The sequence below is a fragment of the Scyliorhinus torazame genome, chromosome 26 (genome assembly GCF_047496885.1).
Source record: "Scyliorhinus torazame isolate Kashiwa2021f chromosome 26, sScyTor2.1, whole genome shotgun sequence".
NCBI classification, from domain to species: domain Eukaryota; kingdom Metazoa; phylum Chordata; class Chondrichthyes; order Carcharhiniformes; family Scyliorhinidae; genus Scyliorhinus; species Scyliorhinus torazame.
Genome location: NC_092732.1, coordinates 24,231,793 through 24,253,168, shown reverse-complemented (window position 1 = coordinate 24,253,168; position 21,376 = coordinate 24,231,793). Strand labels below are relative to the sequence as shown.

Genomic DNA, 21,376 nt, shown 5'->3' with positions numbered 1-21,376 from the left:
GCGGGTGCAGACCTGTGGGGCGAAAGGGGCACACTCTTTACCCCCCCCCCCCCCCCGCCCCTCCCTCTCGGCCCGCTTTGGGGGTGGGCCGTTTAAAATGGCGGTGAGGAGAAATATTTTCTCTCGGTTTCTGGAACTTTCTTCCTCAAAGGGCGGTGGAAGCAGAATCTGTGGATGGCGGAGCCGGAGAGATTCTTGACTAACGAGGGGGGGGTTATCGTGGGGTCGGTGGGATGCAGAGTTAGAGATTGCCACATGATCTTGCTCAATGGGGTAGCAGGCTCGAGGGGCTGAATGGCCTCCTTGTTCGTATGTCCGCAAAATTGCCAATTGACTGATCTAATCTACACTTCCAAGACTCCCGCTAAAACTGCGGCGGATGCTGGACCGCACCCATAATGTTTCATCCCAATTTAATTACGAGCCGATATAGCTCCAATCCATCTCCCGCTCTCGGACACCTTATTTTTTTCCCGCATCCAATTTGCACATTGCGTTTCTTCATGAACTCATTCCGATTTAGTTACTGCCCACTGCGATAACACAGCATTCATTTACTTTTCAGGAATCGAACATTCCGTCCGATTCTCGGCCTTGACACGTCCTCTTCTATTCAGCCGTCTGACTCCTTAGCCATTAATTGTCTTTGCCCCACGTGTGCAGGTCCAAGCTGATTTTACAGCAGGAGATAGAGCTGGACCGACTCCCACCCACGGTCGCACCTATCGAGGGACATTTAAGTCTCGCGGGGGCGACTGTAACCCGTTCGAGAAGCCGTTCCCCCGAGCCTCGACTTGTGTACTCCTCCGTTACCTCGTCATTGCCGCCGGCGAGCCTTCCTCGTCCCTCTTTTCCCGAGCTCGGTCCCTGCTCCGTAACCCGCCGGTGATTAACGCCCCATCGTTATTCGGTGCAGCCCCCACTGCGAACCACCCGGCTCAGCAACATCCCTCCGCATAAAGGGTCAGTAAGGGACACGAAACACCAACTCGCTTAGCTCCCCCTGCGGAAGCTGCCAAGGCCCACAAGGTTTCAATCCAGCTCCTTCATCGGCCGAGGGAAACGCCTCAAAATTTTACAACCTGCAACGCTGTTTTAGCACACTGGGCTAAATCGCTGGCTTTTAAAGCAGCGCAGCAGCACGGTTCAATTCCCGTACCAGCCTGCCCGAACAGGCGCAGGAATGTGGCGACTAGGGACTTTTCACAGTAACTTCATTGAAGCCTACTCGTGACAATTAGCGATTTTCATTTCATTTCATTTCACTCCCTGTGTACGAAAGAGAAAATGCTGGAAAATCTCAGCAGGCCTGGCAGCATCTGTAGGGAGAGAAAAGAGCTAACGTTTCGAGTCCGATGACTCTTTGTCAAAGCTAACAGACAAAGAAAGTGGGAAATATTTATACTGTGGAGTGAGAATGAAAGGTGAGTCATCGCCACAGAAACCAGGGAAACCGGGTGCTAATGTCCACAGAAACCAAGGGAACAGAGTGCTAATGTCCACAGAAACCAAGGGAACAGAGTGCTAATGTCCACAGAAACCAAGGGAACAGAGTGCTAATGGCAGTCCCCAGAGAGAACAAAAGATGTGAGAGGCCAAACAGCAGGGAAACGAACATCAGAGGGTGAACTGTAGATGTGGGGGGGAGGGGAAGGGGGAAGCAAAGAGGAGAAAGGTGAAGGAAAGATGGATAAGATGGGGGGGGGGGAATTAAATATATATTAAGAAAGAAAGAAATGGTAAAAGACAGTTAAAATGAAATGGGATGAAAACAAATGGGTCGAGGTGGGGTAGAGCTGATCATCTGAAGTTGTTGAATTCGATGTTGAGACCGGAAGGCTGCAGCGTGCCGAACCGGAAGATGAGATGTTGTTCCTCCAGTTTGCGTTGAGCTTCACTGGAACATTGCAGCAGGCCAAGGGCAGGCATGTGGGCCTGGGAGCAGGGTCTTGTGTTAACTCTTTTTGTTTTTTGTTTTTACACTCCATATATAGTTCTTCCTCCCAAGTATTACTGCGAGGACTCGGTAACAATTGCTAAATTCTACAGCATATGGACCAAGTCCTAGAAAATGGGGTTAGAATAGAGGGATGCTTAATGGCTGGCGATGGGCAGAAGGGGCTTCCCATGACTCTACTGTTAAACTGCAACTGATTGCTACAGGATCTTGTTACCAGCCGCTCGTGGTTGGTTATTCCAATGCTTCCTTCATCCAGCGAGCTTCATTTTTAAAAAAAAAATATTTATTAAAGTTTTTTAACACAATTTTTCTCCCTTACAAACAATAACCCCCCCCCTGTAACAAAAAAAAACGAGAAATCGCGCAGAGCAAGATATATACATGGCAAAATGGTATATTTACACAGCTTTGTACACTGGCCCTCACCCGTACGTGCCAGTTTCCCCAACCCTTCATGTTATCTCTTGCTCATCCACCCTCCCAGGCAGTCCCCCCTTCCCCCACCACCCCCCCCTCCCAGGCAGTCCCCCCCCCCCCCGCCCCCCCTCCCCCCCCAGGACGTCCCCTCCACCCCCTCCCCCCTCCAAAGGTTTCTGCTGCTGCTGACCGACCTTCCTCTAACGCTCCACGAGATAGTCTAGGAACGGTTGCCACCGCCTGTAGAACCCCTGCGCAGACCCTCTCAAGGCGAACTTAATCCTCTCCAGCTTTATGAACCCAGCCATATCGTTTATCCAGGCCTCCAGGCTGGGGGGCTTCGCCTCCTTCCACATTAGCAAGATCCTTCGCCGGGCTACTAGGGACGCAAAGGCCAGAATGCCGGCCTCTTTCGCCTCCTGCACTCCCGGTTCATCCACTACTCCAAATATAGCTAGTCCCCAGCTTGGCTTGACCCGGACTTTCACCACCTGAGATATTGCTCCCGCCACTCCTCTCCAGAACCCCTCCAGTGCCCTATCCAGCGAGCTTCTTAAATACTCAGTGAGGCAATTCATAAAGAGGTGATGCTATCTCGCCTTTGGCTTGACTCCCTCCCCCACTCCACCTGGGATTGAATTCCCCTCATTATTGGCGCAGATGGTGGTCAGATCCAGAATGTCAAGCATCCCATCATGCCCCTGGAGTCCGCTCTGAGGTTGTTGATGTTTATACTGTATAGGTATTTGAACAGCAGTTATTGACTTCTCCGCATCACTGCTGTTGCTTGGCTCCTGGTGAATGTGGACAGATGGAGAGCTTATGTCCTCTCTTATCAGCGACGTGACTCTCTCTTTGTCTCTCCCTCTCCCTCTCTCTCTCACACACGTGCCCAACAGGCAGGAGGAGGCCCAGGCCATTGACCAGGAGCTGTTCACTGAGTACAAATTCAGTGTGGACCAACTGATGGAGCTAGCGGGCTTAAGCTGTGCGTCGGCCATTGCCAAGGTACGTAGGTGCCTGACTCGTCAGGCAGTTGGCGTGGGTAAGGGCGGCAACAGGGAAGACTCAGTCAAGCGGTTGATGTTGTGGTGACCACCACTGTCGTGGGAATGTCCCTTTAAGAGATTTTTTTTGTCTTATCACATGGCTTCAGCGATGTCATTGTGTGGGCGGAGCTGGGCTGTGGCTCTGAGAGTTACTTTCGCTTTGAGTTTGGACTGGGTTTGTACTGCGCAGGTTGAAAGAAGTGTCTCTCTATCTTCATTTTAAGAGCTGTTTCCAGACTGCTTGGTAACGAGGCTGAATAGACACAGACTGTTTTCATTAGAAAGATGGAGGTTAATGGGCAGCACGGTGGGGCAGCGATTAGCACTGCTGCCTCACGGCGCCGAGGTCCCAGGTTCGATCCCGGCTCTGGGTCACTGTCCGTGTGGAGTTTGCACATTCTCCCTGTGTTTGCGTGGGTTTCGCCCCCACAACCCAAAGATGTGCAGGGTAGGTGGATTGGCCACGCTAAATTGCCCCCTTAATTGGAAAATATGAATTGGGTACTCTAAATTTAAAAAAAAAGACGGAGGTTGAGGGGTGACCTGATAGAGGTCGACAAGATTGTGAGGGGCGTGGATAGAGTGGATGGGCAGGCACTCTTTCCCAGGGTGGAGGGGTCAGTCACCAGGGGGCACAGGTTTAAGGTCCGTGGGGCAAAATTTAGAGGAGATGTGAGAGACAGATTTTTTACATAGAGGGTGGTGACCGGAGCAATAGGTCAAAAGGTGAAAAAATTGAGGGAGAACGATGGAATAGGGCCAGTATGGCTCTGAGGAAGAGCAGACCGGGAGATGTTGCTGAAAACAGCGGGACTGGTGGCCTGAAGTGCATATGTTTTAATGCAAGAAGTATTATGGGTAAGGCAGATGTACTTAGAGCTTGGATTAGTACTTGGAACTATGATGTTGTTGCCATTAGAGAGACCTGGTTGAGGGAAGGGCAGGATTGGCCGCTAAACATTCAAGGATTTAGATGTTTCAGGTGGGATAGAGGGGGATGTAAAAGGGGAGGCGGAGTTGCGCTACTGGTTCGGGAGAATATCACAGCTGTACTGCGGAAGGACACCTCAGAGGGCAGTGAGGCTACATGGGTAGAGATCAGGAATAAGAAGGGTGCAGTCACAATGTTGGGGGTTTACTACAGGCCTCCCACCAGCCAGCGGGAGATAAAGGAGCAGCTAGGTAGACAGATTTTGGAAAAGAGTAAAAACAACAGGGTTGTGGTGATGGGAGACTTCAACTTCCCCAATATTGACTGGGACTCACTTAGTGCTAGGGGCTTGGACGGGACAGCGTTTGTAAGGAGCATCCAGGAGGGATTCTTAAAACATTATGTAGACAGTCCAACTAGGGAAGGGGCAGTACTAGACCTGGTATTGGGGAATGAGCCCGGCCAGGTGGTAGAAGTTTCAGTAGGGGAGCATTTTGGGAACAGTGATAACAATAACAATATTAGGTGGGAACTGAAGAACCTAGATTGGGGGTGGATGTTTGAGGGTAAATCAATATCTGACATGTGGGAGGCTTTCAAATGTCAGATGAAAGGAATTCAGGACCGGCATGTTCCTGTGAGGAAGAAGGATAAATATGGCAAATTTCGGGAACCTTAGGTAATGAGAGATATTGTAGGCCCCGTCAAAAAGAAAAAGGAGGCATTTGTCAGGGCTAGAAGGCTGGGAACAGACGAAGCCTTTGTGGAATATAAGGAAAGAAGGAAGGAATTTAAGCAAGGAGTCAGGAGGGCTAAAAGGGGCCACGAAAAGTCATTGGCAAATAGGGTTAAGGAAAATCCCAAGGCCTTTTACACGTACATTAAAAAGCAAGAGGGTAGCCAGGGAAAGGGTTGGCCCACTAAAGGACAGGGGAGGGAATCTATGTGTGGCCAGAGGAAATGGGCGAGGTACTAAATACTTTGCCAAAGAGAAGGAATTGGTGGATGTTGAGTCTGGAGAAGGGTGTGTAGATAGCCTGGGTCACATTGAGATCCAAAAAGACGAGGTGTTGGGCGTCTTGAAAAATACTAAAGTAGATAAGTCCCCAGGGCCTGATGGGATCTACCCCAGAATACTGAAGGAGGCAAAAGAGGAAATTGCTGAGGCCTTGACAGAAATCTTTGGATCCTCACTGTCTTCAGGGGATGTCCCGGAGGACTGGAGAATAGCCAATGTTGTTCCTTTGTTTAAGAAGGGTAGCAAGGATAATCCAGGGAACTACAGGCCGGTGAGCCTTACTTCAGTGGTAGGGAAATTACTGGAGAGAATTCTTCGAGACAGGATCTACTCCCATTTGGAAGCAAGTGGACGTATTAGTGAGAGGCAGCACGGTTTTGTGAAGGGGAGGTCGTGTCTCACTAACTTGATAGAGTTTTTCGAGGAGGTCACAAAGATGATTGATGCAGGTAGGGCAGTGGATGTTATCTATATGGACTTCAGTAAGGCCTTTGACAAGGTCCCTCGTGGTAGACTAGTACAAAAGGTGAAGTCACACGGGATCAGGGGTGAGCTGGCAAGATGGATACAGAACTGGCTAGGCCATAGAAGGCAGAGAGTAGCAATGGAAGGATGCTTTTCTGATTGGAGGGCTGTGACCAGTGGTGTTCCGCAGGGATCAGTTCTGGGACCTTTGCTGTTTGTAGTATATATCAATGATTTGGAGGAAAATGAAAACTGGTCTGATTAGTAAGTTTGCGGACGACACAAAGGTTGGTGGAATTGCGGATAGCGATGAGGACTGTCGGAGGATACAGCAGGATTGTGATCGTTGGCAGACTTGGGCGGAGAGATGACAGATGAAGTTTAATCCGGACAAATGTGAGGTAATGCATTTTGAAAGGTCTAATGCAGGTAGGTTTAGCGCACAATGACTTACGAGAGAGACGAGAAGTGATGAAGTCGATTCAGGCTTTATTAAGCGAGACTTGTCCCCAGCAGTTCAGCAACAGAATGAAGCGGCGGGGAGAAGCTCGGGTTCTTGTACTTCGCCTTCAGGGCGGAGCCAGGGGTCAGCAGCCAACCAGGACCCGGGATCTGTCAGCCAATAGCATCACGGCTTCATAGTCCCACATGACCCCTAATACATACCACCACATTCACCCCTTGTTAAAAAGGAACCCGGCGGGGTGGTGGTTTGCATGGTGGTAGGGGTTTACAAGGCTGGCCCTGGAAGGAAAATTTCGGACATGTTACTACAGTTTTAGCCCTACACTGGGCTATGTACAAGTTTGTGAAACTATTTACAATATTAGCAAGAAAAACATTTTTTTGTTACAATACAACAACATTCTTGGTGTCACGCGGATGCCACGAGTCGAGCGGGCGGTCTGGTCTTCCTCGTCGATCGCCTCAGCCCCGGTGGTGGTGCAGGTGCTTGTCATCTCCGGGAGTGTTTCGGTGTTTGTTCCTGTTTTACTCCTGGGCGGGCACGGGAGGAGGACCGATCCCCCCGGGAAGGGGGCGGTCGCGGGGTGCGCCGGTGGCAGGGAGGGGATGATCGGTGTCGGGGGGGGGGGGGGGGGGGGGGTGTGTTGCCGGCAGGCGCCAGGTCCCGCAGGGACACCGTGTCCTGTCGGCCGTCGGGGTATGCCACGTAGGCATACTGCGGGTTCGCGTGGAGGTGAACCCTCTCGACCGACGGGTCCGATTTGTGCGCCCGCACATGTTTCCGGAGCAAGATGGGTCCTGGGGCCGCCAGCCAGGTCGGCAGCGACGTTCCGGAGGACGACTTCCTGGGGAAGACAAGGAGGCGCTCATGAGGCGTTTGGTTAGTGGTGGTACACTGCAGCGACCGGATGGAGTGGAGAGCATCCGGGAGGACCTCCTTTCACCGGGAAACTGGGAGATCCCTGGACCGTAGGGCCAGGAGGACGGTCTTCCAGACCGTGCCGTTCTCCCTCTCTACTTGCCCGTTCCCCCGGGGGTTGTAGCTGGTCGTCCTGCTCGAGGCTATGCCCTTGCTGAGCAGGAACTGGCGCAGCTCGTCACTCATGAAGGAGGACCCCCTGTCGCTATGGATATACGCGGGGCAACCGAACAGTGTGAATATGGTGCCAAGGGCTTTAATGACTGTGGCCGCTGTCATGTCGGGGCAGGGGATGGCGAAGGGGAAACGAGAGTACTCATCCACCACGTTCAGGAAGTATGCGTTGCGGTCAGTGGAGGGGAGGGGCCCTTTGAAATCCAAACTGAGGCGTTCAAAGGGGCGGGAAGCCTTGATCAGGTGCGCTCTATCCGGCCTGAAAAAGTGCGGTTTGCACTCTGCGCAGATGTGGCAGTTCCTGGTGACTGTACGGACCTCCTCCACAGAGTAGGGGAGGTTGCGGGACTTTAGGAAATGGTAGAATCGAGTGACCCCCGGGTGGCAGAAGTCCTCGTGGAGGGCTTGGAGGCGGTCTATTTGTGCGTTGGCACATGTGCCGCGGGATAGGGCATCGGACGGCTCGTTCAGCTTTCCGGGACGGTACAAGATCTCATAGTTGAAGGTGGAGAGCTCGATCCTCCACCTTAAGATCTTGTCATTTTTAATTTTGCCCCGCTGTGCATTATCGAACATGAAGGATACCGACCGTTGGTCGGTGAGGAGAGTGAATCTCCTGCTGGCCAGGTAATGCCTCCAATGTCGCACAGCTTCCACTATGGCTTGGGCTTCCTTTTCCACTGAGGAGTGGCGGATTTCTGAGGCGTGGAGGGTCCGGGAGAAAAAGGCCACGGGTCTGCCCGCTTGGTTAAGGGTGGCCGCCAGAGCTACGTCGGATGCGTCGCTCTCGACCTGGAAGGGGAGGGACTCGTCGATGGCACGCATCGTGGCCTTTGCGATATCCGCTTTGATGTGGCTGAAGGCCTGGCGAGCCTCTGTCGACAGGGGGAAGGTAGTGGACTGTATTAGCGGGCGGGCCTTGTCTGCGTACTGGGGGACCCACTGGGCGTAATATGAAAAGAAACCCAGGCAACGTTTCAGGGCTTTGGAGCAGTGGGGGGAGGGGAAATTCCATAAGGGGGCGCATGCGTTCGGGGTCGGGGTCTATTATCCCATTGCGCACTACATATCCCAGGATGGCCAACCGGTTTGTGCTAAAAACGCACTTTTCCTCGTTGTATGAGAGGTTCAGGGCGTTAGCGGTCTGGAGGAATTTTTGGAGGTTGGCGTCGTGGTCCTGCTGATCGTGGCCGCAGATGGTTACATTGTCGAGGTACGGGAATGTGGCCCGCAACTTGTGCTGGTCAACCATTCGGTCCATCTCCCGTTGGAAGACCGAGACCCCGTTTGTGACACCAAATGGGACCCTTAGGAAGTGGTATAGACGCCCGTCTGCCTCGAAGGCTGTGTACTTGCGGTCACCTGGGCGGATGGGGAGCTGGTGGTAGGCGGACTTGAGGTCCACGGTGGAGAAAACCTTATACTGGGCAATCCGATTTACCATGTCGGATATGCGGGGGAGAGGGTACGCATCTAGCTGTGTGTACCTGTTGATGGTCTGACTATAGTCTACGACCATCCTTTGCTTCTCCCCGGTCTTTACTACTACCACCTGGGCTCTCCAGGGACTATTGCTGGCCTGGGTTATGCCTTCCTTCAGCAACCGCTGGACTTCAGACCGAATAAATATCCGGTCCTGGGCGCTGTACCGTCTGCTCCTAGTGGCGACGGGTTTGCAATCCGGGGTGAGGTTTGCAAACAAGGACGGCGGTTCAACCTTGAGAGTTGCGAGGCCGCAGATAGTGAGTGGGGGTATTGGGCCGCCGAATTGAAATGTTAGGCTCTGCAGGTTACACTGGAAGTCTAATCCCAGTAATGTGGGCGCGCAGAGTTGGGGCAGGACGTAGAGCCTGTAGTTCTTAAACTCCCTCCCTTGCACCGTTAGGTTCGCGATGCAGAACCCTTTGATCTCTATGGAGTGGGATCCTGCAGCTAGGGAAATCTTTTGCGTGCTTGGATGGATGGTCAGAAAACAGCGTCTTACCGTGTTTGGGTGAATAAAACTTTCAGTGCTCCCGGAGTCGATCAGGCATGGCATCTCGTATCCGTTGATGAGCACCGTTGTTGTCGTCGTCTGGAGCGTCCGGGGCAGCGATTGGTCCAGAGTCACCGAAGCCAGTCGTGGTAGTAGTGTCGCGGCGTCTTCTTCGGACCCCGTGGAGCCGTCGATGCTGGGGTCCTTTGTTGTCAACCAAGATGGTGGCGTCCATGAATCGCACGCGGCCGGGGGTCACAAGATGGCGGCGCCCACCCTCCCCTCGTGGTGCCCGGGACCCAAAATGGCGGCACCCGCGGGTCGCACATGGGGCGCTGGGGGGGGTTGGGGAGCGTTTGGGATATGCTGGGCTCGTTCTTCTCCGGGGATTGAGGAATTGAACTAAAGAAAAGAGCATTAGACTGGGATGACCAGTTAGAATAGTGCACTGTGGACAATTCGGGTTGCAAGGAATAAACAGAGAGATGGGCAAAGCATGGCGAGAGGGGGAGGGGTGGCTATCAGGACTGGCTCTTTGCACAAAGGCTGCTGGGAGGCAGAGGCCCACAGGAAGGAAAGGAATGTGTAATGAGCCTATCGGAATCAGTGGCAGTTCGATTTTTTGACCAGGTCAAGGAAAGGGCCTATCGGAATCTTGTCCTCGTGTATGTGGAACTTGATACTGCATGAATGGATATGAGACCACAAGTGTGCCTCCCTTTGTCTCACTCGCTCTGGGAGTTTCAAGACGACCCGGGTCTCCTGCTTCATCAGAGGGAGTGTAAGCCTGCCAGCTATTTGAAATAAACTAAAGAAATTTCTAAATCCGACCTCCGCTTTTGATTGCGACCAGACCGGACAGAAAGAACTCAATTTCTTCAGGATGTTGCCTGGTATGGAGGGCATTAGCTATGAGGGGCGGTTGAATAAACTCTGTTTGTTCTCACTGGAACGACGGAGGTTGAGGGGCGACCTGATAGAGGTCTACAAAATTATGAGGGGCATAGACAGAGTGGATAGTCAGAGGCTTTTCCCCAGGGTAGAGGGGTCAATTACTAGGGGGCATAGGTTTAAGGTGAGAGGGGCAAGGTTTAGAGTAGATGTACGAGGCAGGTTTTTTTTACACAGAGGGTAGTGGGTGCATGGAACTCGCTACCGGAGGAGGTGGTGGAAGCAGGGACGATAGTGATGTTTAAGGGGCATCTTGACAAATACATGAATAGGATGGGAATAGAGGGATACGGACCCAGGAAGTGTAGAAGATTTTAGTTTAGTCGGGCAGCATGGTCGGCACGGGCTTGGAGGGTCGAAGGGCCTGTTCCTGTGCTGTACATTTCTTTGTTCTTTGAGTGCCTGGAACGCCAGGGGAGGTTGTGGAAACAGATACATTAACAGCGTTCAAAAGACATCTTGACAAACACACGGACAGGACGGGTATAGAGGGATACGGCACAAGGAAGTGCTGAGGGTTTGGGCCAAGGTTGGTATCATGGCCGGTGCAGGCTTGGAGGGCCGAAGGGCCTGTTCCTGTGCTGGATTGTTCTTTGTAACATATTAAGGTTCAGCATAAACAGTTGGAGGGTATTGATTGCTAGGTGGATTAGCCATTCTAAGTTGCCCCAAAAGTTTAGGTGGGGTTGTGGGGATAGGGCGGGGGAATGGGCCTAGGCAGGGTGCACTGTCAGAGGGTTAGTGTCGACTAGGAGGGCCGAATGGTCTCCTTTTGCACTGTAGGGATTCTATGATTGACTCAGGGTCTTGAGCACATATAAAGAGAGACTGCTGCGTATTTTGATTGTGTGAAGCTGAGCCTTTTGGTCACCTGGTCGGGGAGGGGGTGGGGGGTGCCCGCAGCACGGAGGACCCTCCTTGTTAACCTGCCCCTGGCTCTGGCCTTGCCTGGCCACGAATAGACCCAGGCCGTGGCTGGTTGAGTGTGTTGTCTACCCCACTTCCGCAGTTGCGTCCGTGCCCAGGGATCCCTGGAGAGGTGAGCACGCAGTATGCGCTGGGTGTACGGCAGACCTTTTATGGCACCGAGGGGGCTGGACTGCTTCACCAGCCCGGGAAACAACAGTGCCCCTTTCCGGGTCAGCTTCCCTCGTCGGTGAGTCTTGTTTCTTGCATAACCAGCGATAACCACTGGCTGCAGTGTTCCAGCAGCCGGACACACACTTTGTTTGTCGATCGTAAATCAGCTGTAACAGTCACCATTATTCACTTCTCCGTCCGTCTTCCAGGTGTATCCTCTATCGTCGCTTCGGAAACAATCTCCCACCGTGTTGATATTGTGCGGACCAGGAAATAATGGCGGAGATGGACTCGTGTGTGCGAGGCACCTCAAACTCTTTGTAAGTTCAAACACTAGCAGGAGAGGTACAACACTGGGTTAGATACAGAATAAAGCTTCCTCTACACTGTCCCCATCAAACACTCCCAGGACAGGTACAGCACGGGGTTAGATACAGAGTAAAGCTCCCTCTACACTGTCCCCATCAAACACTCCCAGGACAGGTACAGCTCGGGGTTAGATACAGAGTAAAGCTCCCTCGACACTGTCCCCATCAAACACTCCCAGGACAGGTACAGCGCGGGGTTAGATACAGAGTAAAGCTCCGTCTACACTGTCCCCATCAAACACTCCCAGGACAGGTACAGCACGGGGTTAGATACGGAGTAAAGCTCCCTCTTCACTGTCCCCATCAAACACTCCCAGGACAGGTACAGCACGGGGTTAGATACGGAGTAAAGCTCCCTCTACACTGTCCCCATCAAACACTCCCAGGACAGGTACAGCACGGGGTTAGATACAGAGTAAAGCTCCCTCTACACTGTCCCCAACAAACACTCCCAGGACAGTTACAGCACTGGGTTAGATACAGAGTAAAGCTCCCTCTACACTGTCCCCATCAAACACTCCCAGGACAGGTACAGCACGGGGTTTGATACAGAGTAAAGCTCCCTCTACACTGTCCCCAACAAACACTCCCAGGACAGTTACAGCACGGGGTTAGATACGGAGTAAAGCTCCCTCTTCACTGTCCCCATCAAACACTCCCAGGACAGGTACAGCACGGGGTTAGATACAGAGTAAAGCTCCCTCTACACTGTCCCCATCAAACACTGCCAGGTTGGATATGTAATCCCCTGGTTAGGTTCCATTAGGAGTAACTGGTTTCTTGAATCCTGCGCATCAGGAAGGATATATTGGCCCTCGGATGGGATGAAAGGGCAGCGCAAATTCACCAGAACGACCGTGGGGCTGAAAGGGTTAAATTCCGAGGAAGGTCGCACATACGAGACTTGTGTTCCTTCGAGTGTTGGAGGTTAAGGGCGTGATCCAATTGAGGGTGGGGTTTAAGATGATGAAATTGTTCGATAGGGTGGACAAGGAGAAACTATCTCCTCTGGTGGGGAGGGGCGGGGGGGAGAGGGGGATGAACCTGGTGGAGTTGATCACCCACAATCTAATTGAATGGTAGAACAAGGCTGAATGGCCCCCTTCTCCGATGTGAAAAGTTGCTCCTCCTGCTTCTGCCGTCTTGCCGTGACCGGGTCCGTCCGTTCCTGCTGGCTTCGGGGTGACGCGTTCAGCTGTGTGAGAGACGCCCCAACTCGGCAGCAGTGACTGAGTGGAGCTGTAACATGGTCCGCCGTCCTCTCCCCCTCACCCCCGCTGAGTAGGCAGGCCATGCCGCCAGCCTGCCTGGTGAGCAAGCGGGCATTTCCTTCTGCGGAAAGCACTGCAACGCCCTGTCTGGGTTTTTGTACCTCGTTTCCGCCCTCTCCGCTGATGTTCTCCTCTCTCTTTCCGCAGGGCTACGAACCTAGCATCTTCTACCCGAAGCGCCCAAGCAAGCCCCTCTTCGAGGCTCTAACCACCCAGTGCCACAAGATGGGCATCCCCTTCCTCGCCGAGTTCCCTTCAGAGGTAAGGAACACTGGGCGTGCAGGTGTGACGGTCATTCCTTACGCTCCCATACCGCACCGCAGGCCGATCCACCTCCACCCTCTACGCCTCAAATTCCGTGGCTGTGAAAACAGGTCAGAGGCTGGGAATCCTGCAGGGAGTAGCCCCTGGAGATTGCCGAGCAAACGGTTGACGATTGCTTTTACTCTTCATCCCCAGACACTGCATTGAACTGACCTCTAACGTTTCAGTTACCTCTGGAAGTTCCACTTTAAACCTGGTAAACTGCAATTGTCTCTAACTCGGAACACATTGTTCACTCTTCCTTGAATTCTTCTGAACAATACCTGTTCCCTCAACTTCGGGTTTCTCAAACGTTCTGTCTGTCCCAATTCCCTGGTTATCTGCATTGTATCTTGCTTCTTGGGAAGCTTGCCTCTTTACAACTCCCTTGTGCTGCCCAGCTTCTCCTGGCAGACTTGAGAGCTGTTCAATCCCCAGTGTCATGTGAGTGTACCTTTAAGAAATGGGTGTTTATAAATGGGTGTGTATATAAATATCTGCAGTGAGAGTACCTTTAAGAAATGGGTGTTTATTACTGCAGTGATGTCAGAGAGGAGGTGGAGCTGGGCTGTCTGTCAGCTTTTTACTTTCGCTTTAGGCTGTTTGCTGCAGGGTGAGTTTTAGTTTCGCTTTCAGAGCTGGATAGCTGCAGTCACAGCCAGAAGGTGTATTAGAATCTCCCTCTGTAATCTAAAGAGTGTAAATCGATCGTGCTGATTTAAAACTAATAACAGTCGTGACTTTAACCTGATGTGTTTCTGGTAAAAGGTGTTTTAAGTCTGATGGATGTTGAAAGGAAAGCTTAAAGGGTTACTTAGTGTTGTATTCTTTGGGGGTTGTATTTGAATTAATGGTTGCTAAGATGTTCACTTTGTTTTAAAAAAGTTAACTTGAGTTCATAGAATAAACATTGTTTTGCTTTAAAAAATACTTGTCCATTTCTGCTGTCCCACACCTGGAGAGTGGGCCGTGTGCTCCCCGCACCACAATCTAGTCAAAGTTGTGGGTCAGGTGAACTCCATGATACACTTTGGGGTTCTCTAAACCCTGGCCCAGAACACCAGCAATGGCTCCAAAGTGGAGATGGTCGAGAGCTTTAAGTTCCTGGGGGTCACCATCACCAACAGTCTGTCCTGGTCCACCCACGTTGACGCAACAGTCAAGAAAGCCCAACAACGTCGCTACTTCCTACAGAAGCTAAAGAAATTCGGCAATCTTTATTTTCCCAAACAATACACACAGTTAATTCACTTGCTCCGGCTGAGATTTTCACCCTTTCGAACAGGGGTCAGAGAAAGTGACCATTCAGCACTGGACTGCGTTCTGTCGCTCAGTTCGATTATGACTGAGCATCGAAACGTGTGCTCGTCCCCAGAACTGGAGAGGAAAGTTTACCAATTCACTTCCACCGAAAGGCCAGGGTCAACTGATGGAGATGTCCTCCTACACCCCCTCCCTATCTCTGTAACCTCCTCCAGCCCCTACACCCCTTCCCTATCTCTGTAACCTCATCCAGCCCCTACACCCCCTCCCTATCTCTGTAACCTCCTCCAGCCCCTACACCCCCTCCCTATCTCTGTAACCTCCTCCAGCCCCTACACCCCTCCCTATCTCTGTAACCTCCTCCAGCCCCTACACCCCCTCCCTATCTCTGTAACCTCCTCCAGCCCCGACACCCCCCTCCCTATCTCTGTAACCTCCTCCAGCCCCGACACCCCCCTCCCTATCTCTGTAACCACCTCCAGCCCCTACACGCCCTCCCTATCTCTGTAACCTCCTCCAGCCCCGACACCCCCCTCCCTATCTCTGTAACCTCCTCCAGCCCCTACACCCCCCTCCCTATCTCTGTAACCTCCTCCAGCCCCTACACCCCCTCCCTATTTCTGTAACCTCCTCCAGCCCCTACACCCCCTCCCTATCTCTGTAACCTCCTCCAGCCCCTACACCCCCCTCCCTATCTCTGTAACCTCCTCCATCCCCTACACCCACTCCCTATCTCTGTAACCTCCTCCAGCCCCTACACCCCTCCCTATTTCTGTAACCTCCTCCAGCCCCTACACCCCCTCCCTATTTCTGTAACCTCCTCCAGCCCCTACACCCCCTCCCTATCTCTGTAACCTCCTCCAGCCCCTACAACCCCTCCCTATCTCTGTAACCTCCTCCAGACCCTACACCCCCTCCCTATCTCTGTAACCTCCTCCAGCCCCTACACCCCCTCCCTATTTCTAACCTCCTCCAGCCCCTACACCCCCTCCCTGTCTCTGTAACCTCCTCCAGCCCCTACACCCTCTCCCTATCTCTAATCTCCTCCAGCCCCTACATCCCTCCCTATCTCTGTAACCCCCTCCATCCCCCTCCCTATCTCTAACCTCCTCCAGCCCCTACACTCCCTCCCTATCTCTAACCTCCTCCAGCCCCTCCATCCCCTCCCTATCTCTGTAACCCCCTCCATCCCCTACACCCCCTGCCTATCACCGTAATCCCCTCCATCCCCTACACTCCCTCCCATCTCTGTAACCCCCTCAAGCCCCTACACCCCCTCCCTATCTCTAACCTCCTCCAGCCCCTACACTCCCTCCCTATCTCTAACCTCCTCCAGCCCCTCCATCCCCTCCCTATCTCTGTAACCCCCTCCATCCCCTACACCCCCTGCCTATCACCGTAATCCCCTCCATCCCCTACACTCCCTCCCTATCTCTGTAACCTCCTCAAGCCCCTACACCCCCTCTCCATCTCTAAACCCCTCCATCCCTTCCTTATCTCTGTAACCCCCTCCAGTCCCTATACCCCCTCCCTATCTCTTTAATCTCCTCCATCCCCTACACCTCCTCCCTGTCTCTGTAACCTCCTCCAGCCCCTACACCCCCTTCCTATCTCTGTAACCTCCTCCAGCCCCTACACCCCCCTCCCTATCTCTGTAACCTCCTCCAGCCCCTACACCCCCTCCCTATCTCTGTAACCTCCTCCAGCCCCTACACCCCCTCCCTATCTCTGTAACCTCCTCCAGCCCCTACACCCCCTCCCTATCTCTGTAACCTCCTCCAGCCCCTACACCCCCTCCCTATCTCTGTAACCTCCTCCAGCCCCTACACCCCCTCCCCATCTCTGTAACCTCCTCCAGCCCCTACACCCACTCCCGATCTCTGTAACCTCCTCCAGCCCCTACACCCCCTCCCTATCTCTGTAACCTCCTCCTGCCCCTACACCCCCTCCCTATCTCTGTAACCTCCTCCAGCCCCTACACCCCCCTCCCGATCTCTGTAACCTCCTCCAGCCCCTACACCCCCTCCCTATCTCTGTAACCTCCTCCTGCCCCTACACCCCCTCCCTATCACTGTAACCTCCTCCAGCCCCTACACCCCTCCCTATCTCTGTAACCTCCTCCAGCCCCTACACCCCCTCCCTATCTCTGTAACCTCCTCCAGCCCCTACACCCCCTCCCTATCTCTGTAACCTCCTCCAGCCCCTACACCCCCTCCTATCTCTGTAACCTCCTCCAGCCCCTACACCCCCTCCCTATCTCTGTAACCTCCTCCAGCCCCTACACCCCCTCCCCATCTCTGTAACCTCCTCCAGCCCTACACCCACTCCCGATCTCTGTAACCTCCTCCAGCCCCTACACCCCCTCCCTATCTCTGTAACCTCCTCCTGCCCCTACACCCCCCTCCGATCTCTGTAACCTCCTCCAGCCCCTACACCCCCTCCCTATCTCTGTAACCTCCTCCAGCCCTACACCCCCTCCCTGTCTCTGTAACCTCCTCCAGCCCCTACACCCTCTCCCTATCTCTAATCTCCTCCAGCCCCTACATCCTCCCTATCTCTGTAACCCCCTCCATCCCCCTCCCTATCTCTAACCTCCTCCAGCCCCTACACTCCCTCCTATCTCTAACCTCCTCCAGCCCCTCCATCCCCTCCCTATCTCTGTAACCCCCTCCATCCCCTACACCCCCTGCCTATCACCGTAATCCCCTCCATCCCCTACACTCCCTCCCATCTCTGTAACCCCCTCAAGCCCCTACACCCCCTCCCTATCTCTAACCTCCTCCAGCCCCTACACTCCCTCCCTATCTCTAACCTCCTCCAGCCCCTCCATCCCCTCCCTATCTCTGTAACCCCCTCCATCCCCTACACCCCCTGCCTATCACCGTAATCCCCTCCATCCCCTACACTCCCTCCCTATCTCTGTAACCTCCTCAAGCCCTACACCCCCTCTCCATCTCTAAACCCCTCCATCCCTTCCCTATCTCTGTAACCCCCTCCAGTCCCTATACCCCCTCCCTATCTCTTTAATCTCCTCCATCCCTACACCTCCTCCCTGTCTCTGTAACCTCCTCCAGCCCCTACACCCCCTTCCTATCTCTGTAACCTCCTCCAGCCCCTACACCCCCTTCCTATCTCTGTAACCTCCTCCAGCCCCTACACCCCCTCCCTATCTCTGTAACCTCCTCCAGCCCCTACACCCCCTCCCTATCTCTGTAACCTCCTCCAGCCCCTACACCCCCTCCCTATCTCTGTAACCTCCTCCAGCCCCTACACCCCCTCCCTATCTCTGTAACCTCCTCCAGCCCCTACACCCCCTCCCTATCTCTGTAACCTCCTCCAGCCCCTACACCCCCTCCCATCTCTGTAACCTCCTCCAGCCCCTACACCCACTCCCGATCTCTGTAACCTCCTCCAGCCCCTACACCCCCTCCCTATCTCTGTAACCTCCTCCTGCCCCTACACCCCCTCCCTATCTCTGTAACCTCCTCCAGCCCCTACACCCCCCTCCCGATCTCTGTAACCTCCTCCAGCCCCTACACCCCCTCCCTATCTCTGTAACCTCCTCCTGCCCCTACACCCCCTCCCTATCACTGTAACCTCCTCCAGCCCCTACACCCCCTCCCTATCTCTGTAACCTCCTCCAGCCCCTACACCCCCTCCCTATCTCTGTAACCTCCTCCAGCCCCTACACCCCCTCCCTATCTCTGTAACCTCCTCCAGCCCCTACACCCCCTCCCTATCTCTGTAACCTCCTCCAGCCCCTACACCCCCTCCCTATCTCTGTAACCTCCTCCAGCCCCTACACCCCCTCCCCATCTCTGTAACCTCCTCCAGCCCCTACACCCACTCCCGATCTCTGTAACCTCCTCCAGCCCCTACACCCCCTCCCTATCTCTGTAACCTCCTCCTGCCCCTACACCCCCTCCCTATCTCTGTAACCTCCTCCAGCCCCTACACCCCCCTCCGATCTCTGTAACCTCCTCCAGCCCCTACACCCCCTCCCTATCTCTGTAACCTCCTCCTGCCCCTACACCCCCTCCCTATCACTGTAACCTCCTCCTGCCCCTACACCCCCTCCCTATCTCTGTAACCTCCTCCTGCCCCTACACCCCCTCCTATCTCTGTAACCTCCTCCTGCCCCTACACCCCCTCCCTATCTCTGTAACCTCATCCAGCCCCTACACCCCCCTCCCGATCTCTGTAACCTCCTCCAGCCCCTACACCCCCTCCCTATCTCTGTAACCTCCTCCAGCCCGACACCCCCCTCCCTATCTCTGTAACCTCCTCCTGCCCTACACCCCCTCCCTATCTCTGTAACCTCCTCCTGCCCCTACACCCCCTCCCTATCTCTGTAACCTCATCCAGCCCCTACACCCCCCTCCCGATCTCTGTAACCTCCTCCAGCCCCTACACCCCCTCCCTATCTCTGTAACCTCCTCCAGCCCGACACCCCCCTCCCTATCTCTGTAACCTCCTCCTGCCCCTACACCCCGTCCCTATCTCTGTAACCTCCTCCAGCCCCTACACCCCCCTCCCGATCTCTGTAACCTCCTCCAGCCCCTACACCCCCTCCCTATCTCTGTAACCTCCTCCTGCCCCTACACCCCCTCCCTATCACTGTAACCTCCTCCAGCCCCTACACCCCCCTCCCTATCTCTGTAACCTCCCCCAGCCCCTACACCCCCTCCCTATCTCTGTAACCTCCTCCAGCCCCTACCCCCCCCTCCCTATCTCTGTAACCTCCTCCAGCCCCTACACCCCCTCCCTATCTCTGTAACCTCCTCCAGCCCCTACACCCCCTCCCTATCTCTGTAACCTCCTCCAGCCCCTACACCCCCTCCCCATCTCTGTAACCTCCTCCAGCCCCTACACCCACTCCCGATCTCTGTAACCTCCTCCAGCCCCTACACCCCCTCCCTATCTCTGTAACCTCCTCCTGCCCCTACACCCCCTCCCTATCACTGTAACCTCCTCCTGCCCCTACACCCCCTCCCTATCTCTGTAACCTCCTCCTGCCCCTACAACCCCCCTCCCTATCTCTGTAACCTCCTCCAGCCCGACACCCCCCTCCCTATCTCTGTAACCTCCTCCTGCCCCTACACCCCCTCCCTATCTCTGTAACCTCCTCCAGCCCCTACACCCCCTCCCTATCTCTGTAACCTCCTCCTGCCCCTACACCCCCTCCCTATCTCTGTAACCTCCTCCAGCCCCTACACCCCCTCCCTATCTCTGTAACCTCCTCCAGCCCCTACACCCCCTCCCCATCTCTGTAGCCCCCTCCATCCCCGCCCTACCTCTGTAACCTCTTACAAACCTCCGGGGTCTCTGCTCTCCTCCAATCCCGGCCTCTTGACCATCCCCCCCATTCCCATCGCTCCACCATTGCCGGCCGTGCCTTCAGCTGCCTGCTGGTGGGGGGGGGGGGGGGGGGGGGGGGGGGCTGAGCTCTAGTTTTCCCTCCCTAACCCTCTCCAACATACTTCCTCTTTCTCTCCCTCTGTCTCTCTCTCAAGCGGAGTGAGACACTTATTAAAACCGATCTCTTTGACCGAGTTTTCCCGTCGTCTGTTTCCCGTCTCTCTCTCTCTGGCCGGCGTTCAGTGTTTGTTTGATCGGCCCAGTGGAGATTTGCTGTCAGACTGCAGTCCGGGAAGTTGTCGGGTGTCTAACGTCGCTCCCTCCATCCCTCCACAGCCCCTCTTCCTCGACAAAGTGTACAACCTGATCGTTGACGCTATCTTTGGCTTCAGCTTCAAAGGGCAGGTCCGCGAGCCTTTCGCCGCCATCCTGGGGACGCTGGAGGGGGTGACCATACCCATCGCCAGCGTGGACATCCCGTCGGTGAGTGGGCAACGGGATCACCGACTATTCAAAGGCAGGCGGGGATTGCAGAATCCGGGAAGAGGTGTTAAACCTGCTTCAGCCTCTGGGCTGGAGGACTGGACCACTCCGTGCATTTCGGGCGGCGGTCAAGTCCCTCGGAGAGGGTGTGGAGAAAGGTTCAGCCAGGACGGGAGCGGGGATGAGGGAGACCTCTGGTGGCGGGAGGCGGACGTGGAAAAGTCCACACATCATTAGGAGGTACCCAGCCAGTCCCAGTGTTCTAGGAGAAGGGGTGTGGGGCTGTCTGCGTGGGTTTCCTCCGGGCGCTCCGGTTTCCTCCAACAGTCAAAGATGTGCAGGTTAGGTGGATTGGCCATGATAAATTGTCCCTTAGTGTCCAAAGATGTGCAGGTTAGGTGGATTGGCCGTGCTAAATGTCTCTTAGTGTCCAAAGATGTGCAGGTTAGGTGGATTGGCCGTGTTAAATTGTCCCTTAGTGTCCAAGATGTGCAGGTTAGGTGGATTGGCCGTGCTAAATTGTCTCTTAGTGTCCAAAGATGTGCAGGTTAGGTGGATTGGCCGTGTTAAATTGTCCCTTAGTGTCCAAAGATGTGCAGGTTAGGTGGATTGGCCGTGTTAAATTGTCCCTTAGTGTCCAAAGATGTGCAGGTTAGGTGGATTGGCCGTGCTAAATTGTCTCTTAGTGTCCAAAGATGTGCAGGTTAGGTGGATTGGCCGTGTTAAATTGTCCCTTAGTGTCCAAAGATGTGCAGGTAGGTGGATTGGCCGTGTTTAAATTGTCCCTTAGTGTCCAAAGATGTGCAGGTTAGGTGGATTGGCCGTGTTAAATTGTCCCTTAGTGTCCAAGATGTGCAGGTTAGGTGGATTGGCCGTGTTAAATTGTCCCTTAGTGTCCAAAGATGTGCAGGTTAGGTGGATTGGCC

The 21,376-nt window shown here is 54.1% G+C and overlaps 1 protein-coding gene across 1 annotated transcript in view; it reads left to right on the top strand.

Moving 5' to 3' along the window:
* Nucleotides 1-21,376, top strand: part of LOC140402849 (NAD(P)H-hydrate epimerase-like) — a 923,606-nt gene that overhangs the window by 892,749 nt on the left and 9,481 nt on the right. The window contains exons 3-6 of the mRNA XM_072490473.1: nt 3,277-3,385; nt 11,614-11,724; nt 13,191-13,304; nt 20,304-20,450. Of these exons, the coding sequence (XP_072346574.1) occupies nt 3,277-3,385; nt 11,614-11,724; nt 13,191-13,304; nt 20,304-20,450 (481 nt within the window). The remainder of the gene's footprint in view (nt 1-3,276; nt 3,386-11,613; nt 11,725-13,190; nt 13,305-20,303; nt 20,451-21,376) is intronic.